This window comes from Zonotrichia albicollis, chromosome 6, assembly GCF_047830755.1.
Source record: "Zonotrichia albicollis isolate bZonAlb1 chromosome 6, bZonAlb1.hap1, whole genome shotgun sequence".
Taxonomy (NCBI): domain Eukaryota; kingdom Metazoa; phylum Chordata; class Aves; order Passeriformes; family Passerellidae; genus Zonotrichia; species Zonotrichia albicollis.
In genome coordinates, this window is record NC_133824.1 from 623,562 (window position 1) to 643,950 (window position 20,389).

Here is a 20,389-nt window from a genome sequence, read left to right on the forward strand (position 1 = left end):
CCTAAGCGGATTAATACCTCCACTTGTGGAGATTATAATAATCCTGTTTGCCCTGTAGTCCTTATTGCTGATAACAAATGTCTGATCAGAAGGCTTTAAGATCTGTCTTCTAAAAGTGTTTTTCTTTGCTTTCAAATACCACAGTACTTAGCTCCTGACATGCTGCATATTTGCAAAATTGCACTTTCTGATTTTCTCTCTCTCCTGCATCCCCCTTGTTCTAGGGAACACCAGTGTTTGTTCATGCTGGACCTTTTGCCAATATTGCACATGGGAATTCCTCTGTGTTGGCAGACAAAATAGCATTGAAGCTTGTGGGCAAAGATGGTTTTGTTGGTAAGTGTGGGGTATTTTTGTTTGCTTTTTGTTTTGGAGGGATCTGCCTTTTTTATCATTACTGTCTTTAGGCTTTTTAAACTTTTTTTTTTCCTTGGAAGAAGTTTCTGATTTATATTCTCAGAGTATGATTTCTCCACCCAGAAATCTCTCACACACTTCTTTTTATTTCCTACTCTAGTTACAGAAGCAGGATTTGGTGCAGACATAGGCATGGAGAAATTCTTCAACATCAAGTGCCGCTATTCTGGTCTGCGGCCTCACGTGGTGGTGTTGGTCGCCACTGTCCGAGCTCTGAAAATGCACGGGGGAGGACCTGCAGTAAGTACTGGGCAAGGTTTTCAGTGGGTCTGAGGGGGTTTCCTGTTGTTCTGTTCCAGTCACTTAAAGCCTTGTAGCATTTGAGCAGCTTGAAATTCAGAGTTGTAAAGGAATTGATATTTCCCTGTTTGTCAGCAGCCTCATTGTAGTATGTTCCAGGTTCGTACCTGTTTGTTTTATTGCCCTAGTGAAGTGCCTGCATGCTGGGCCACTTGTAACAGTTCCAGAGTGAGTCATGTATTTTATCATGCAGTCTTTTTTTTCTTCCTTTTATTTTCTCTTAGAAATAAAAAGGATCAGCATGAAGTAGAGTGTTGTATCTTGATAACAATCAAGTGGGGATTGCTGTCATGGATAAAAGTCTGATGGGACTCCATTTCTTTCCCTTTTTCCACAGGTCACTGCTGGGGTACCTTTGCCAAAGGAATACACAGAAGAGGTAATCTTTAAGCTGTTGTGACAGTGCACCAGCTAACTGTGGCCATGGCATGATGGTGTCATGCAGTGCATGCCTGGATTACTAGTGTGTCACTTATTTAGCTTCCACAGAAAGGCTTCTTCATGCAAGCTGTAATGTTCTTTTTTTTTTTAATGTTACCTTGGCTCTGCTCTTTCAAATATTTATTGTCCTTGACCTAGCCGGTGTTCGGAGCCTTTTTTTCTCCTTAACTCACACAGTTGTCTGTATGCTCAGATTTTCATAGTAGTATCTACTCTGTTTCCCCAGCCCTCTCAATGTGGAGTAATTGCTTAGCTGAAATATTGTCTCTGAAAATATCCAGAGTGCCTCTCTAATTACTCTGTTCTTAGCAGCAGATTTTGTTTTTATCCCTTCCCCTCGTTTGCAAGCAAGGAAAGTGAACTAAAGTCTCACCTTCCATCCTTATGCCTTGAATGGTTGTGTACCCTTTGGATAATTGATCAGACTCTTTACATTGTGGCAGCTCTTTCTCTCATGGAGCTTCTGTATATATTATCCTTTGCATAGGAAGGGATGAAATGTCTGAATTTCCAGGAATAGTCTCTGATGCTGCAAAATGTAAATATATGTAAACTAAAAGCTGTTGCCACAGACTTCAAATGGATTTCATGAAATTTACTGCTGGTGATATTTAATATATAAAGAGAAATGTGTCAGAGAGGAAACTGAGGTTTTTCTGTGGGGAGTTAATGAGAACAGGCATTAACTTTTTAAGCATAACAAAAGGTGATAAAAAATGGTTTCTCTTACCTTGACTTGGGAGCTGAAACCAGTGATCATCAGAAGTAGTCACTCATTTTCCTGTCTCCTGTCCAAGAGCTTGCAGTGGTCTGGACTGTTCCAAAGGCAGCACTGGGGATTTGCCTTTGTGGTTTCATTCCCATTTGACATTTTTACTGTTAGCTTCTGGTTTAAAAAAAAAGTTTGAAAAAAAAAGTTTCCCTGCCCCTGATAAAATGTGCTCCCTGCTTGCTGCTTCTCCACAGAATCTTCAGCTGGTGGCAAAAGGCTGCAGCAACCTCAACAAGCAAATCCAGAACGCGTGGATGTTTGGTGTCCCGGTGGTCGTGGCTGTCAATGCCTTCAAGTGAGTGAGCTGGGATGGGGAGGTGCAGGGTGTAACACTGTGCCACTTCATGCTCTGTGTTTGACACAGACTCTCGTTCTCAGTGCTGTTGATGTGTTGTTGGCAGCATTTCCATACAGTCATAAACCATAGGATGGCCTGGGTTGGAAAGTACCTCAAAGATCATCCAGTTCCACTCCCCTGCCATGAGTAGGGATACCTTTCACAAGACAAGGCTGCTCAGAGTCCCATCAGCCTGGCCTTGAACAGGAACACTTTCAACACTTGGGCAACCTGTCCCAGTGCCTCAGCACCCTCACAGTAAAGAATTTTTTCCTAGTATCCAATCTAAACCTACTCTGTCAGTTTGAAACCATTCCCCCTTGTTCCTCTCACTACATGCTCGTGTAAGAAGTTTTTCTCCAGCTCTCTTGTAGGCTCCCTTCAGATACTGGAAGGCCACAGTTTTGCATTGTTGGAAAATGCATGAATTGGGGCCTGCATGTTGTACTGCTCAGCAAACAACCACTGTGTGGTCTTTTTATTCAACAGAGGTACTTTGAGGTGTGGTGTTAAAGCTGAAGCCAGCCAAGGAGGAGCCTGTGGTTGATAACCCCTGAGCAGCTTTCTGCTAGCTGTGATTTCTTGGGACACATTTTGGATCTTGTCAAAAATGAACATTCATTTACTGTGTGTGCATGCTGGTACAAACATGCAAACTTTCTCCTTGCAGGACAGATACAAAGGCTGAGCTGGCCCTTGTAGTCCAGCAGGCAAAGGAGGCAGGAGCATTCGATGCTGTGGAGTGCACTCACTGGGCAGAGGGAGGGAAAGGAGCCCTGGCCCTGGCCCGAGCTGTTCAGAGAGCATCCCAGGCACCCAACAACTTCAGGTTCCTCTATAATGTGGAGGTAGGAACTTGCACTATTGCAGAGATGCTTTGTTTATATCAGTTGGTTTCACTAGCTTAAGTTGTTAGGGCTAAAAGGCTGCCTGAGAAATTGAGAGGAAATGTGATGTTAGAATTGAAACACTGATTGCACGAGTCTCACAGACCTAGTTAGTCACTTCTTACTGTTTTGGCTACCCATTGAAATATTGAAACTCATGTTTTGAAAGCTCTCAAATTACTCTGTATTTTGTTCTACAGCAAATGGAATTAGGCCTTATGTCTGTAGAAGTGCACTCGATGATGTGTGGAGGACCTGAAACTGCTGTGATGCTGCAGGGCTTTGTGCCTTGGCCATGCTGACTTGCCTTTTTTGTTCTCCTAGCTACCTATTGTAGACAAGATCAGGCTTATTGCCCAGCAGGTCTATGGGGCAAGAGACATTGAGCTACTTCCAGAAGCACAGGAGAAAGTTGCCCTGTACACCAAGCAGGTGAGTTTTCCACACCACCTAGTAGCAGTGGTGCTTTTCAGTCAAAATTATCATACTGAACAGGGGTGTTCAAGCTGTGTTGCAAGGGAATCTTCACTCAAATCATGTCCTTATCCAGGACTCATTAAATGCTGCTGTGGCAGACAAAGAAAAGGATGTGGGAAAGGAGAAATTTACTTTGCCTTCTAGTGAAGAAGACAGAACTCACTCGTGTGGCCAAGTACCACCCATCTGTGGTAGCTTTGGGGAGAAGGGGTAGGAGGATTTAATGATCTTTCCCTACTATACTCTCCAGTCTTTCAGCATTTAGAGAATTAGGGAATTACAACTCATTACGCTGGTTTTAAATAGTCTCTGATTATTTTTCTGTCTTGTTCCATTGAGATCAAGTTCCACTAATCAGATTTTGATTCCATGTGGATTTTTCTCAGTCACAATTATTTTGGGGAAAGAGTTCTGTGGGTTATACAAGACTTAATGTGGAAAGTTTTTTAAGTTTTGAACTTGCCATCTGGTTGTTGAATTCAGTGTTTTCAGGTTGTGGTGTTGCTTTTGCTCGTCTTACATGTGAAATTGTTGTCAATTTACCTGCTTCTGCATTATTGAAGGTCTTTGAAGAGAAAAGCAATGTGAGGACTGGGAGTTCATTGGCTTCAGGGTGCTGTAACCAATTTTCCTTTTGCAGTCCATTTACTACTGGCATATAGAGCTTCTCACTTTTTCATGCTTCTTATATATTCCTTTACAAGTCCATCAAAATCCCAAAGGCATGCAATTGCCACTTCCTCACAACCTACAATTGTATTGATCAAACATTTCTAATTACTGACTTCACCTGAACAAAACTTTAACTCTGAGCTGTTCAACATTTTGGGAAGAGAGTAGGCTGAAGAGAGTTGGCTGTCAAGGTTGTATATCCGACACTTCCATACCATTAATTTTTTCCTCAGCTGGATTGCCAAGGGACATGGTGGTTCTTTCTTTAGTACTTAATGGAGGGTGGGGAGAGAATTTGAGAGAGAAGCAATGGGGATGTAGCTTGATCAGTGGATCTGACAGGCTGTGGATGAAGCACTTGTTGGGGAATAAAATGCCTGATGTCTGCAGAGAGTGGCACAATAGAGCAATTAGATTTTTGTACTGGAAAAATTACTGGTTTTTCCACTTATGTCATTCATTTTCTTTCTCTTTTCCCAGGGATTTGGAAACCTGCCAATCTGCATGGCTAAGACTCATTTGTCATTGTCTCATGACCCTGAACAAAAAGGAGCACCTACAGGTTTTGTTCTGCCAATCCGAGACGTTCGGGCCAGTGTTGGGGCTGGGTTCTTGTATCCCCTGGTGGGAACGGTATGTGGCAGCTGTGGGTGAGGAAAAAACCTCATGTGCATTCCAGGAGTCACTTTCTGTTCAGTGTCCTAAATTAGGAGAGTCCTTGTCATTTACACTTGGTGTTTTAACAGTCCAGTGTATCAGGTGCCTTAATAGGGGCTTTTCTCAGGGAGGAGATGGAGGCTGAAATAGACCATTTCACATTTGAATAATTAGCAAGCCCCTGCTGTATTCCTCAGGCCCCACATCTCTTTTCCTCAGTTTTGAGAAAAGGGTGAGCTCTGTAGTTTGTGAGTTGCAGGAACAGCAGGCTGGTAGAGGGAGGAATCTTTGGCCCACCTGGTTGCTGTTGAGGCTTTGCATTGCTGGTGAAACTCTTTGCAGGTGACCTCTGTGTACAGCTGTGGATCAGGGCACAGCAAGGCAACCCCTCCTGAGCTTACAGAGCAGCTGTCTCTGGGTGAGACCCCTCCAAAGCAAAGCTGAGCTCTGCTATCAATCATTCATCAGGCTCCCCTCCTCTTTGGTTCTCATGGTTTTGCTGACCATCTGTTTGCTGTTCAGCCTGCAACAATTCCAGCAACTCATTTCATGTACCCTTCAGTTTCTAGTTTCTGTTCTTTGATATGATTGACATATTGTCAGCTGAGAGGGGAGAGAGTAGCAACAATGGAAACAGGATCCTGGAGCAGCTTTGTTATGAATTGCCTGGCAGAAAGAGGAGCTATCTGCAAAATGAACCCACCTTCAGGTTTGCATCTCTAGAAACAGCACTAGGATGAAAGGATCCACTGGAAATCTTACCTGGGGAATCTCTTCTGGGCAAATGTTGAGTAACTAGTTAGATTACCTTAGGGCATGAGGCAGGTGGAGTAAGCAGCTCTTCTTCATGTTTACTAGCCCTGAACCTTTTCCTGAGGTCTTCATTTCAACATGTTTGTGGTAATAAAGTTTCAGAAGCATTAGGGGTGCATGACTCAGTTGATGAAGTTTGCTGATTTAAGAGTTGGATCCTCTCTCCCTTCAAATGCTAGCTAGAGCCAAATATTGGCTGCCTTTTTCTTTTAATTATTTTTTTTTAAAAAAGGCAGTTAAGGTTTCCAGATTATCGAGCATAAATAAGGTAATCACATCCTGATTAAAGTTTGTCTCATCCATGTTCTAAAGACTAATGTGTGTTTTGGGATGGAATGAAAGATAGCATGCCTGTTCCTGTTATAAATGGCATTTTTTGCAAGCCAAGATTTAGTCCAAACAATGATTTATTTTATTATTTATTCCATAAGCATTGGAGAAGGAAAGGGTACACTGCATTAATGAGTAAACAAGAGGGAGATGTTTTCAGACATTAAAACTAACATTTTGGCTCTTTTTCTGATGTCTTCAGTTTCTATGGAGTTGGACTTTTTCCTTTCTGCTCCTGTACCCATTTCCTAATGTTTTCTTGGCTATGTAGCAAATCATGGTGTTAATTCTGCCAGAGTTAACAATAAGTCTTCTGGCTGGGACGTGATCACTCTTCTGTGATGTCTAAAGCCCAGGGAATGGATGTCCTTTTGAGAAACAATCTGGGGCATTTTGAATCAGATCCTTATTTTAAACCCATTCAGCAGGGGATGTGTTAGCCTCAGAATAAATTTTAGGCAGCAGCCATTGAACTGTGAGCTGAAAATGCAACAAATATGTAGCTCTATGCAGAAGCTTTTAGGATAAATGTGAGGTGAAATTAATCACTGGGGTGTGCCTATTCTTTTTATCTGAAGTTAATCACAAAGGCACATCTTGCTTTATTTTTTTCTCAGCTTCTGAGGTTTGGAATTTTCCTTTCTGGCTTAAAGTTGAAACTGTTGTACCTCCATGAAATACTGTGAAATTTTTAAGGAAATATAATTTCAAAGGTTATCTAGATTTAAATGAAATAAATCATTGGACTCAGATTGATTTGGTTCTTTTCTGGTGCTGCTGAATTGAAAACAATTCTGTTATTCAGCTCTGCTTTTTAGATCCTAAATGGCATTTATTTTGAAAAATCCACAAGAGCAACAAATATATGTTTGGTTGGTATTGGTTTTATTTGAAATCATGCAAGGGATTTGATTATACCCAGGTGGTCTAAGTTTTTCTTGTAAGTAAATAGTGTGAATTGCCCTGTGTTCCTTTTGAGCACATGTGGTATTAAAGGGGAGGAGGATAAATGAGAAAAAGTTCATTCCTTCAGCTCTGAAAATAACTGCATGAAGCATTGTAGACACTTGTACAGAAAATTAGTAGCCTGGATGGAAATTATTCTGCACTGCATGGAAATTTGGGGTTTGAGCAGACTGCCTTGAAGTAATAGATAGCAGAGTAGCCACTGTGGGTTGCCCTCTGGATGGGAAAGGAGGAAAAATTGACTGTTCATTTCAAAATAGAAAGTGCAAGAAATGGCAAAGTCAGGCACATTTGCAGCACCTCCTACTCTATTGAATGTCACTCTCTGAGCTCCTGCTGTGGCCCTCTGAATCTGGAGGTGGAGATCTACAAAGCTCCATGAGTCTCCAGTGGTACATAAATAAATAGGAAGTTTCTTGCTCTTCGTGGCCAGAGACTGAGAGCTGAGAACAGGAAAACCCCTCTGGGTACTTTGAACCTCTTAATACTTCTGTGAGATGTTCCTGAGAGCAAAATATTTATACAGCTGAGCACAAAGACTGGGCATGGGGGTCCTCTCTGTGACCCTCCTCTTCTCTGTCTGGGAAGGCAGTGGCTCTCATAAAAAGCTAATGCAGCCCCAGAATTCATTACAAAGAGGGGACTTTAGTGATTGTTACCTCTGCATAACCCATGAAAGACTTGCAGTGGTACAGTACATGTGGGACTGGTGTTAGCACTTGTAAATGGCTGAGGAAAATGGGCTGGGACTCCAAAAGCTCCCTGACCAGTTTTGAGAACTGCAGGAAAGACCTCACCAACAGAGCTTTGCCTTCTTGCTGCTTAGCTTATTATCAAAAGGAAGATGGGGAGGTAATTTGATTAGCGTGCAAAATACTTGCTCAGGGAGAAAATACCAGGTTGCCAAAGAGATGTTTAATCTAATGGAGACAGGCATAGCAATGCTGACTGTGAAAGCTGAGGCAGGGTGATGCAGATAGAAAATGAGACCTTTCAGGTTCTCCCTTTTTATAAAAGCAGTTAATGGCCACTGACACAAAGTACCAGACATGGTCAGGGACCCTTGTAGAGTCCATGTTCAGCCTGTGTGTGTGCTGCTGGGCTAAATGCTGCCCCAGGGGAGGGGAAATGCTGTCAGCTGCAAGGATAAATCAGGCCAGGTGTAGTTCCTGCCAGCCTTGTTCTGCATCCTGAGACTGGGTACTCAGCAGTGGGACAAGTGCAGAGGACTGGCCTGAGGCAGTAGTGCTGGCAGCTGCTTTGTGAGCTTCAGTTCTGCCTCTGAACAGCCCTTCTGAGTGTGTTCCGTAATTATTCCTAATTATTTAACATGTCTAGGTCTAGATTCTCAAGGAATTGTAATCAACTGAGACTTTACAGCTGGCAAAGTTGTATTAAAATTTGTATCTTCACTTTAGTACTCAGAAAACTTCAGAATTAATTGTCTCATCATAGCAAAGTCCATAAACACTCCTCCAACAGTGAACTGGTCAGCTGCATAGCCAAGTATTTTGCCAGATCTTGGGCTCAGTTGCTTGCAGCTGCAGAAACCAAATTTAATCCTCATAAAAAGCCAGAACTTCATATCTGTCTATTGAGCCAGGAGTTTCTGGTTCTCATGAGGTGCTTCAAAACAGTCCATGGCCATCATTCTGTGGTCTGTTGGTGTTCAGGGAGCTGTTGCTATTTAAGTCTTCATTGTTGGATGTTGTGCCCAAAAATGCTGCCACTGCCATTTAACATTGTGTCTCTTGTTGTCCAGATGAGCACCATGCCAGGACTGCCTACAAGACCCTGCTTCTATGATATAGACCTGGACCCAGTGTCAGGAGAAGTAAATGGGCTCTTCTGAAAGGAATTATTGAGGTTGGTGCCTTCTTGAAAGCCTTCAATATTTGGGCTTTATTTTTGCAAAGATCTTGAGATAATGGAGTTAAGCCAATCCCATATTATGCCATATGTTTCCAAATGACATTTTATAATAATTCAGCCTGAAAGTTGCCTGCAGTACTATATAATAGTAATTAAATTTTATTTTTGTTTTTAGCTCCCAGAAGAACACCTGATGAGTCATGTAAATGGAACTGTGCTCTGATCTTTTTTAAAGTCAGAATAAGACATCAGTGAGAATATAGTGCAAGAAGTGACTGTAAGGAGGAGTACTGAAGAATCAACCAGTAACTTTTAATCTGTAATAATTTTTAAACTACTGCCTTCCAAGCTAGTTGACACTGAGCATATAAAGCAAACTTCCTCTACAGACCTCCCTCTTCATGATTGTAGCTGAAGCAGAATACAGAAGCTTGGCTTTAATGGCCTCTTTTGATTCAGTGACATGATTTTAATAATTAAAAATCCTAAAGCTGGAGCTGTTTGAAACAGTCTTGGGACTTTAATTGTCTTAACCATCAGGGTTTTGCACATGTATTATCTTTAGAAGTCTTGCTGGCTGCAGTTTCCCCTTTGTGGAATCCTCTGTCGCTCTTCTCAGCACGGGAGCGCTGCTGTGCCCTGGCCCTGCTCCAGTGTCACCTCAGAGGAGCAGGGAGGATCCCCTTTGCTCCCCAGAGCTCTCCACGAGTGCTTCCCCTGCCTTCTGCTGGGAGTTTCTCCTGCAGACACCTGAGCTACATCAGAGACAGCCCAGGCCCAGCTGTGACTGCTGTGTTCTTCTGTCCATGGAATGAAAGCTCTGCAGAGCAGATCTGGAAGCACTGGCCCATATCTGTGGCTTCTGCCAAATGTGTCCTTGGAACCATTTCCTGCTCAACCATAAGTGCAGTTACACCACTGACAGGCCTTCTTTCACATGGTACCTTTCTGATCAATAGAGAATGTGAATAGTGATCAAGTGATTTGTAGCAGGTTTTGTCAGCAGGCCAAAAATCATTTTGTAACATGAAGATAGCATTGCTGCCAATTTTTTAACTAATACAAATAAACTGGCAAATACTTCAAGTGCTTTTTGGGTTTTAATGTATGCACTGAGATTACTGAATTAGGATTTATTCCTGTGATTAACTACACACAACAGCAATCATTGTATTGACAAGTAGGAGTGATTATTGCAGTAATAAGTAGCCTGCAATGCACCAGGGTGTGTGTGTTTTAATCTGGTTTCCTTCCCTGGATGATGTATGTTGTCTGTAGGAAATAAACTACCTGAATTATTCTGTGAATGTGAGATACTTGCATCTGACTGCAGAATATCTGAATTAACAGTCATGAGGCCCATCTGCTTGTATCAGAACTGAATCTAAAAACATTCCAAATTTGGTGAGAACTGGGAGGATCAGGATGTAGGTGTGCACCAACGTAGGAGAGCATTTGTAGTACACAGATACTGTGTGTGAATATATATATATATATGGATATGGAGAGAAAGATCTCTATCTCTTCAATTATTCAAGAGGGGAGAATAATTACATAAAAGTTACCTGGTTGTGACACAAGCAGACAGAACACTTAAAATGGTTATGAGAGTATTTGAGATGCATTCACAGCCTCCTGAAATGTTCTTTTTGATGTAACCCAGCCAAGGGTTTCCTGGCAGGCTCAGTCCCCTTGCAGGGGGTCAGGAGGGGCTCCCCCAGTGCTGCCCAGCCTGGCTGGGGGTCCCTGCAGCCCCTGGGCCCAGCCTTCCCTGGAGCAGGGTGCCAGAGCGGATGCTGCCAAGGCTGCTGTCAGTTCCTACATTTAATCTTCCCTGCTACACTGCTTTTCCTGCAAGTGCTCTGTGTTCCACCTTCATTTTATGCTTATGAAAGATGGGATAAGTGCAAATTTATGCTAAGATTAGCCTCCTTTTAGTTTAGCATGAGATCATAGCCATGTGCTTGAGAGAGATGGTTCAAGAGGTTGCTAGTCCCCCTCCTGCAGTGAGGCACAGCACCGGATCAGGCACGAGCTTTGAAGGGTTTGCTGCACAACAACAAAGCACAAGGGCCAAAAAAACAGCCCCAAGCATCTCCAGGGATCAATGGGGAATGTTTTCTAACCTGCACTTCCAACCTCTTTTTTCTCCTGCAGGATGGATACATAAATAGGTTATTTTTTTAATACTCTCCTTTGCAGTTAAGGGTGCCAGCTAGGTCTTGTCCTATCAAATAGGACACAGAGGACACTTAATTTCTCCTAGCTAAGTACTCAGTGGTTCTCTTCTCCTCCTGTTGCTTAGAGAAAAAACTAATTATGTACAAATTTCTACTCTGTGGGCTATTTGTGGCCTGGTCCTTAGCTGGTGTTCCAGCCATCCGTCCCTATGCTGTGCTGTTGTGAGAGCACTGCTTCACATCCTGTAAGAAATAACACAGACTTATGGTTTTAGGTAGTGCTGGGGACAAGAAAGAGGAGAAGGTGTTGCTCGGTTGGCTTGTTGTGTGTCACCAGCGCCACAGAAAGAAAACAGGATCCAGCTGGGCCAGCATCTCCTGTCCAGCTTACCCAACTTCTGACCTGGTGCTTTGTTTGCCTTTTATTTCCCTTTCACCACAGCCACTGGTGCTGCCATCTGCCCCTGGAGAGTCGGCAATAATTGGATTCCATGCAAAGTGCTCCCGAGGGGATTCATGGCAGCTTGCCTCCCATCACACCACCACGTTCCCCAGCCTCACATTACCATCCTCATTGTCTGCTTCCCTCCCTCCTGCCTCCAACTGCAACGAGGGAAAAGCTCCTTGCTTTGAAGGGCCTCACTTGGCTTTAATAAAGCAGTGGATCATAATTAGAACCCACCACCCACCTCAGGAGAGAAGCTGTTTCCAAATGAAGTTTATTATCCTGAGTGAATGCGAGCAAACACATCTCAGAGGGGAGCTTTTAAAAAGGCAATTCCTTGTGATGCTCAATGCACTTTTTCAGCCCTCCTGGCTGGTGTTTCAGCCCAACTAATCCATTTTGTACCTTTTTTCCCATGAAGAAGCTGAGGAGGGGGGAGGCCATGTGTGTTTTTCTAAGCCTGGCCTACACTGGAAGCCACTTGCAAGTTCAGAGTGCTGCTTTGCTCAGTTTCTGGTGTGCAAACACGCTGTGAAGCAGTTAATGTCTGTAAAGCCTTTGTGGGCGTCAGCTCCCCGCGGAGATGAATGGGGACGTTCGGGCATCTCGACTGCAGTTTCCTGTAGTTCATCAGCTGCACTGGGAAGTCCTTTTTCTGGAGGCTCTCCCATCAATCATCACAGCTGGAGACGTGATTTTTTAAAGTCAGATCTCAGCTGCTTTGGAGAGAAGAAAGGCTCCGATAACAGAGGCACTTTCTCTGGTGTTTTGGGCATGGATTAGTTCGAAGCCAAGAGCTGGCTGTCCTTATCTCCACCTCCAAAGGTGTAGCTCTTGCAGCACCTCCAACAGTGAGTGCTGAAGGCTGTGAATGTTTTAGGTGGGACACAAAAAACAAGAGCAAGCCAGGAACCTTTCGCACCAAGCCAGGACACCCCCAGCTGTCCCTCCTCCCCGCGAGGTGTGCTCCGGGCTCCGTTGCCGCTGGGATCCGAACTCCAAACCGCAGCTCGATTGCTGGGAGGACTTCACCCCGAGTTCAAGCTGGTGGTTTTGGGGTCTGCAGCTGCCGTGCACAGCCTGGGAGGGGACGGAAGGTTGCTGTGCCGGCGGGCGAGGGACCGTCCCCCGCCAGGGGAAGGGACGCTGATCGGCGAGCGGGGAGCGGCGCTCTCCCCCCGGCGGCGGGAGGCGGCGAGCAGGTGCCGGCCGGGGCGGGGGGCGGGCCGGGGGCTGGCGGGGGGCGGGGGGCTGCGGGAGCGCCCTCCCCGCCGGCCCGGGGGGCGCGGCTGCGGCGGAGGCGGCGGCGGCAGCGCAGCCGCGCGGAGCGGAGCGGGGCCGGGCCGGGCCGGGCTGCAGGTGAGGGCGCGGGGGGCGCGGGGCCGGGGCCGGGGGCGGCTCCGCCTCGGGGACACCCGCGGGGGCGGCGGCAGCGGCGCGGTCCCGGGGCCGCCTCGGCGGTCGCTGCCCTGGGAGCCCCGCGTGGCCTCGGAGGGGTCCGGCCGTGGGGGGACCCGGCGGGGGAGCGGCGCTGCCGGGCGGGTCCTGCTGCGCCCCCGCCAACGCCCCCAAAACTTGCCGGGCGCGGGGGCGGCGCGGCCGGGATGCGGGATGCGGGATGCGGGATGCGCTCGGGGCAGCGGCTGCTGCGCTCGCACGGCTCTGACAGCTCCGCTCGGTTCCCCTTAAAATAGCCTCATTAAAATCATAATAATCTCTTAAAAACCAGATGTGCTGCGGGGGAAGCGTGCCCCGGAACCCCCTTTTAATCACCCTACTCCTGAAAAGCAGAGCACGAAATGCCGTGTAAAGCCCTTCCCGGAGCCCCCCGAGCCTGTCCTGCAGAAGTTGGTCTGTTTGTGGTAACACCTTTTTGCATCGTTCTGTCTAAAAGGTTCTGGTGATATTTCGAGGCAGAGCTTTTTTCCTTTTTTTTTTTCCTTTTTTTTTTTTTTTTTGCTAAGGTTGACACACATCTTACAACATCATGTCTTTGATGAGCACACACGGTGTTAATTGAGGTTGCCATGGGAGGCATGCACGTAGTATAAATAAGCTCCCTTCTTGCCATGTGATTTCGCTTTTGTATTCCTCAAGCCTCCTTTTTGTATTCTCTGTTTTTGCATATTGTCATATGGTGCATTAAAGATAAAAATATCTGCTGTCTCAGGGTGTAATTTCCCTAGCTGGAACTATAAGTGCATATGGAGCAGTGGGGAAAGGATTTAGCAAACCGTAGGAGAAGGAAATATGTGTGTGCCTGTGTAATAAGTATTCGCCATAATATGGGCAGTTATATAAAAGAAGAACTTTTTTACCACATAAAATAGCAAAATAGTACTTTCTGTGATGGAACATCACTGGGTTGACATCTTGTGGCCTTATTTTGCCTTTGGATATTGATGCTAATTAGTGAAAAAAATGTGCCATAGTGCATCCAGCCCTGGTCTGCCTCCCAAAATAAAATGTTTAGGGAGAAAAAACTTTTTAGTACTTTTAAAAAATTTCTCTACGGGTCTTACCACTCATTTATTGTGTTCCAGATAAAAAGATGAAAGCCCTGGTCATGCTTTGCAGCAAATTTCATGTAACACGCGAGGGGAACTGAAGCAGAAACCAAAGCCAAGGCAAAGCAGCGTCTGACCTTGTCACTGGGGGGCAGAAAACAGCCGCTGCTTCCACTGGTGCATCCATCAAACTCCCTGGGCAATGTGGAATTGCAGAGAGCTCACAAAGTGCAAGTTCCTTCCAGGTCCGTGGGGTGAATAAAAATTGTTAATTCTTGGCTTGATTTGTCATCCTTTGGGGGAAAAAAAAAGGTATGTCAGCCTGGCCATTATACAGTTAGACCAAGCACAACTGGAAGTGGGTTGCTCCAGAGATGAGAGTGACTGAGGCCAGCAAAGCCAAGGAGAAGCCTGTTCAGCTGCACATCTACCAGGGATTCCTTGGAGAGGTGATAAAGTGAGTAATAAGGCAAAGTGGGAGTTATAAAGTGGATGCAACAGCTCCAGCAGAACTTCTTCTCACTGCCACATAGGCTCGTTACAAAGCAACAAACGTTATCTGGAAATCCGTTTGGGGAAAAAAATGCACTTTGAGCATCTCTGCAGTTCTTGTGTCTGAAGCATTGATCAAGAAAATCGGCAGCACAACGCCAACAAAGGAGAAGAGAATATGGTGAAGGCAGCTAAGGAAATTGAGATGGAGAACCCAAGAGAGGCAGAGACTCCCAGCACAGGGGCCACATGTTCCCCACCAGAGGAACAAGCTAAAAAACCCTCCATGCTGTGTTTTAAGAAGCGGAAGAAGTCCTGTAAGAAGGGGCTGACTGTGAAGGATGCGTGCGAAGGAGCCTCAGAGGAGAAAAGCCAGTGTGTCAGCGCTGACCAAGGGGAGGCCAAGGCTTCCAATCCACCACGATCCTCCAGAGGAACCTGGGCAGCCATCAAAAACCTTGCCAGGCCTCAGAGAAGGCAGAAATCCTCCTCACGGAAGAAGGTGCCCTCTGATTCCCAAGTGCAGCTGGAGGTGGATGCTGAGGAGAGCTGTGCGCAAGACCTCCCAAAGAAACGGGTGAGCTCTGGGGTGAAGATGCCCTGTGTGAGGTTCTCCAGAGGTAAGAAAAAACCCAGCCCCTCAGAAGCAGTGGAGGAGTCAGAGGGCAGTGCTCAAGCAAATGAAGTGATGGGTGTTGTGAATAAGGCTATTGAAGAGCCAGAGGATTCGGCCCTGACGGACAAGTCTGAATCCCTCAGGCCAGTCTCTGCACAGGAGGAGCAGGATACGGTGAAGCAGGAGCAGCATAGAATGAAGGAGGACCAGGATACAATAAAAAAGGACCAGGATTCAGTGAAAGAGGACAACCATACAGCAAAGGAAAGTGACACCTCTGTTGGGAAGAGTGAGCCCCTGACAGAGCCCACACGGGATGCAGAACATTCGGAGTGCACTGTTCAGCTGGAGATAACCAGTTCAGAGACATTTGGTGAAATAGCCCAGGACAAACAGCAGGAAGGGAGTCTGCCCTCAGCCACAGACGATGAGGAGGGCAGGGCAGTTGCTCCCGAAGTGCCTGCTTCTAAAGATCAACCTGACAATGCCCCTGAAATCACAGAGTGCCAGGAAATCCCTCATATCTGCAAAGAGATGCCTGAAAGGGATGAACTGGAAAAGAGCATAAATCTTTCTAAGGAGTGCAAAGCTGAGGAGACTGTAACTGATTTCAGTGAGTTGTCATCCAGAGGTGATACAGTGAGTGTGCAGGAGGCAGCAAATGTGCAGGATGCAGTGAGTGTAAAGGATGCAGTGAGTGTGCAAGAGGCAGCAAATGTGCAGGATACAGTGAGTATGCAGGATGCCACAAGTGTGCAGGAGGCAGAGAGTGTGAAGGATGCAGTGAGTGTGAAGGATACAGTGAATGTGAAGGATGTAGTGAGTGCACAGGAAGCAGTGAGCGGGCAGGATGCAGTGACTGTGCAGGATGCAGCAAGTGTGAAGGATGCAGTGAGTGCACAGGATGCAGTGAGTGTGCAGGATGCCACAAGTGTGCAGGATGCAGCAAGTGTGAAGGATGCAGTGAGTGTGCAGGATACCATCAGTGTGCAGGATGCAACAGGCATGAAGGATGCAGCGAGTGTGCAGGATGCCATGAGTGTGCAGGAGGCAGCAAGTGTGCAGGATGTCACAAGTGTGCAGGATGCAGAGAGTGCACAGGAGGCAGCAAGTGTGCAGGAAGCAGTGAGTGTGGAGGAAACAGTGAGTGTGCAGGAGGCAGAGAGTGTGAAGGATGCAGAGAGTGTGCAAGATACAGCAAGCCTGCAGGATGCCACAAGTGTGCAGGATGCAGTGAGTGTGCAGGAGACAGTGAGTGCCCAGGATGTAGCAAGTGTGCAAGAGGCAGCAAGTGTGCAGGATGCAGTGAGTGTGAAGGATGCAGCAAGTGTGGAGGATGCAGCAAGTGTGCAAGAGGCAGCAAGTGTGCAGGAGGCAGCAAGTGTGCAGGATGCAGCAAGTGTGGAGGATGCAGCAAGTGTGCAGGAGGCAGCAAGTGTGCAGGATGCAGCAAGTGTGCAAGAGGCAGCAAGTGTGCAGGAGGCAGCAAGTGTGCAGGATGCAGCAAGTGTGGAGGATGCAGCAAGTGTGCAGGAGGCAGCAAGTGTGCAGGAGTCAGCAAGTGTGCAAGAGGCAGCAAGTGTGCAGGAGTCAGCAATTGTGGAGGATGCAGCAAGTGTGCAGGAGGCAGCAAGTGTTCAAGAGGCAGCAAGTGCACAGGAATGCTCCAGCCGTCAGATACTGGAAGCAAATGCAGGCGCTGGTGTCAGCATCGTCATCACCATCACCGAAGCTGAGGACTCTGACAATACCGACTCTGACCAGGCCTATGAGCCTTCCCCAGTTTTGCACCAAAAAAAGCAAAAAGGGAATAAAAAATCTAACAGGAACGCTGATGTTGGTCAAAAAGAGGGCCCTGAGGCTGGTGGCGGTCCCCAGGCAGAGGAGAAGGGTCTGGGTGACCAGGGCCACAGAACTGGGGAGCAGTACGAGCTGCTCCTCATAGAAACTGCCTCCTCCCTCGTGAAGGCGGCCATTCAGTCATCCATAGAGCAGCTGGTCAACGAAATGGCCCTGGAACAGAATAAGCACAACAGCTTTCTGTGATGGCAGCCTTGCCCAGAGAGAAAGGGCAGAGGGAGTGATTTCAAGCTCCGTTTGGCCTGCGGGATGTGAGGAGAACTGGGAGAGCTCCCGGGGCCGCGGTGTGGTTCATTCTGCATGCCCGTTCAGTTGTGTCCATGTGAAACGGTCCCGGGACGTGGGCAGGCCCTGCTGAGGGCAGCGTGTCCCCTGGGCCTTCAGACAGCGCCACTGGCCACAGCTGCGGAAACATTAAGGTGTTACAGTGACTGTATTTCCACTTATTGGCACATTTCTGTCACGGCCACATCTCTGCTGTCCCCCATGCCCTGTTTCCCTGCTGTTCTCGCTGTAGATCTGTGCATACCACGTGTTGGAAGAAAGGCCCTGAGAGGCAGCGACCTCTGCAGACCTGCTGCTGGGGTGGATCCAGGGCATACTGAAACATCTGGAGCCTCGCTGGGCCTTTATTGCAGATGAGGAAGAGCAAAGTGTCTGCAATATTAACAAGAAATCATCAATGCCAGGCTGTGCTTTGTGCTGTGACTGGCCCTCGCTAGGCCCGGGCGCCAGGAGCCGCGGTCAGTGCTGCGGCCTGGAGCCGGCGGGTTCCAGCGAGCTCTCTCCTTCCTTCCTTCCTTCCCTCGGCCTCTCCCCTGTCAGGAGCAGCCTGTGCATCTCCAGACACGCTAAAGCTCAGCACATAAGCCTCGCCCTGCTGACCCCGGGCTGAAAACGACAGCACTTCGTCTGCTGGGGGAGCCTTTCTCGCACCATTGAACTCGACGGGCACAATTCCCTGCGGGATCACGGGCTTGGCCGGGCAGGAGCAGCCCTGCCGCCGCCAGCCCCTAGCCCCCCTCGCCTTCCTCCATCCCCATCCCGGTGTCGTGCTGAAGCTCTCCTCGGATGTAGCATATTTTTTTATCCATGGCATGCGATATAAATAGCAGTGAGCTGCATGCGTGTTAGCAGTCAGCAGAGTTTGGGAAGCTGCAATGTGCTGCCGGCACAGGCTGGGATTGCTTTGGTTTGGTCTGAGTGCCGCTGGCATCCCCGGCTGCTGGCGGAGCCTGTCCCGCACCGCTCCCCCCTCAAAGCCCTCCCGCCTCCATCCAGCCCAGGCATCCCTTGGGAATCGCGTTGTGCCCGGCTCGCTGCCACCAGGCTCTGGCACGCCATGGAGCTCGCTCTGAAACATGCAGGGAAATGATGGAACAATTTTACCAAAGTCCTCAGGGAAAAAAAATCCTGACATGAGGACATGGCTGGAAAACGCCTGGACAATCCTACTGCTGTCAGACCCCAGAACTGCCCTGCCCGAGGGGTTTGCACCATGTGTGTGTGTGTGTGTGTGTGAGCATCACCTCCAGCTACCAGCACCCCAGGAGAAAGGAGCCTTTTAAAAATATGGGATTGCATCTGCGTGGCTGGGATTTGTGTCCAGCTGTGGGCAAGGCAGCGTGTTCCTCTGAGACAATTCTCCTGCGTGTTCCCCAGCTGGCACAGAAATAGCGGCAGTGCTTGGTGATTGCTCACTGACCGTGCACTGAGATTTCCCTGCCCAGCACAGGCTTTGGATTCCTGCTAAAATACAAGGGCTGTACCTGTCCCTCCTATCTGGTGCACAAACATGTTTTAAACCTTGATGAAAAAGCTCCTCGATATCACGAGAGGACTGCCAGCAGCAAGAGCCACAGCTCATCTCTGTGCAAGTGAAACTTAAAAAAACCCAGAGACTGGTAAAGAAAAAAAGTGTCTTTTTCTTCCTGTGAATTTGTTTATTATCAGCTATTGATAATTCAGTGTGTACAATTTTAATGGCTTTGTACTTCATACTGGTCCTTCCAGGTATTTTGCCATAGTTTTGAAAAATGGACTTTTAAAGGACTTTTAGACATACCTTTGGAGCTGCCACAGCTCACCGTAGGAAAAGCCATCCTGGTACTGGGAGAGGCTTACAGGATTACACTGGGCACTGTGGCAGGCTGGTGCTGAGCAGAGGGCTGCAGCATTGCTGTGGGATCCCACTGGAGTCAGCTGCAGAGGAGGATGTCCAAGCTTTAGTAAATAAACACAAAATAACCCCCCAGGGCCAGGCTGTCAGCCTCCTAAGCTGTTTTGGGAGGATTTGGTGTTATTTCAGTACTGCCTTTTAGGTGAAACATGTCTTCAAAAAAAGAGGAGAATGGCAAAAATGCCCAGTCCAGCCCTGCCCTGTGACTTGCTCCATGTCAGGGGTTGTGTTTGCATCCTCTCTTGTGTCTGGTTTTCCCTCTGTTATAGCTGTACATAGAACTGATGATTATTTCATTAAAGCTGAATGTACCTGTTGTTTTCTTGCCTTGTGATTGAGTGGGCAGCTATGGAGAGATTTTAGATGTGAAAGGATTAACTCACAGGGGTGCTCCATTGTGTCCAGCTTTCTCAGGCAGTCCTACAGTGAGCAGAGAGAAATCTTAATGTTGGTGGCAGATCCAAATTCCTTGGAGGTTTGCTCCTCCTCTGCCCTTTCTATGACATTTCCATTTGGTTGCTGGTCAGTCATTTCTACTACAGAGTCCTGGCTGCCCAGGGACTGCTGTAAGGAATTTGTGAAGGATCACAAATCTCTGGCAGCTAGGAAAAGCCACCCTGCTGCCCCAGGGTTAAATTCCCTGTTAGATACCCCATGGCACCAGAGGAAAATGTTTGAGGCTCTGCAGACTGACAAGGGTGGTGCTGACAGCGTTCAGGTTGGGGCTGGAATTTAGGGAAGGGGACATTTGGTGCTTTGGCACTTTCTGTGGCAGATCAAATCAGTCCCACACCCTCTTTTTTTTTTTTTTTTTAATAATGTCCTTCATGTAATTTAATTTCTTGGGACAGTTTAAAACATGCACAAAATACGATGGAAAGGTGTTATAAATTTTTAATAGTGTTAATACTATCTATTCTTTCAGGTTTACAGAACAAAATATAGGCTCATAACAGCTGCTAATGACTTAATTAAGACTCTCTGCTCCTTCCTTATGATTAGAGAGTAGAACATTAATAAAACATTTATTCTTTCATAGAAGGAATGATAAATTTACTATTGGGAAAGGGAACCAGGGAACCTGTGAGGATGTGGCTGTGCCACAGCACCAAAGGGTGGCCTGACTGTAGGACCATCATCCTCACCAACAGCTAAAATAATCTGGAATT

General features: G+C 47.0%; 1 protein-coding gene across 7 annotated transcripts in view; it reads left to right on the forward strand.

The window, feature by feature from the left end:
- The window catches only part of MTHFD1 (methylenetetrahydrofolate dehydrogenase, cyclohydrolase and formyltetrahydrofolate synthetase 1), a 49,710-nt gene extending 30,173 nt beyond the window's left edge, over positions 1-19,537 (forward strand). The window contains exons 20-30 of one of the 7 annotated variants that reach the window (XM_074542231.1): positions 225-336; positions 518-657; positions 1,055-1,096; positions 2,125-2,225; positions 2,938-3,115; positions 3,479-3,586; positions 4,784-4,936; positions 8,832-8,935; positions 9,117-12,768; positions 13,296-13,460; positions 14,110-14,409. In XM_074542231.1, the coding sequence (XP_074398332.1) occupies positions 225-336; positions 518-657; positions 1,055-1,096; positions 2,125-2,225; positions 2,938-3,115; positions 3,479-3,586; positions 4,784-4,936; positions 8,832-8,921 (924 nt within the window). In that variant the 3' untranslated portion in view covers positions 8,922-8,935; positions 9,117-12,768; positions 13,296-13,460; positions 14,110-14,409. Of the gene's footprint in view, positions 1-224; positions 337-517; positions 658-1,054; positions 1,097-2,124; positions 2,226-2,937; positions 3,116-3,478; positions 3,587-4,783; positions 4,937-8,831; positions 8,936-9,116; positions 12,769-12,789; positions 12,926-13,295; positions 13,461-14,109 lie in introns of those variants that run through there. The other 6 variants (XM_074542229.1, XM_074542230.1, XM_005491807.4 and 3 more) reach the window with 6 other exon arrangements.
- The last annotated feature ends 852 nt before the right edge of the window (positions 19,538-20,389 follow it).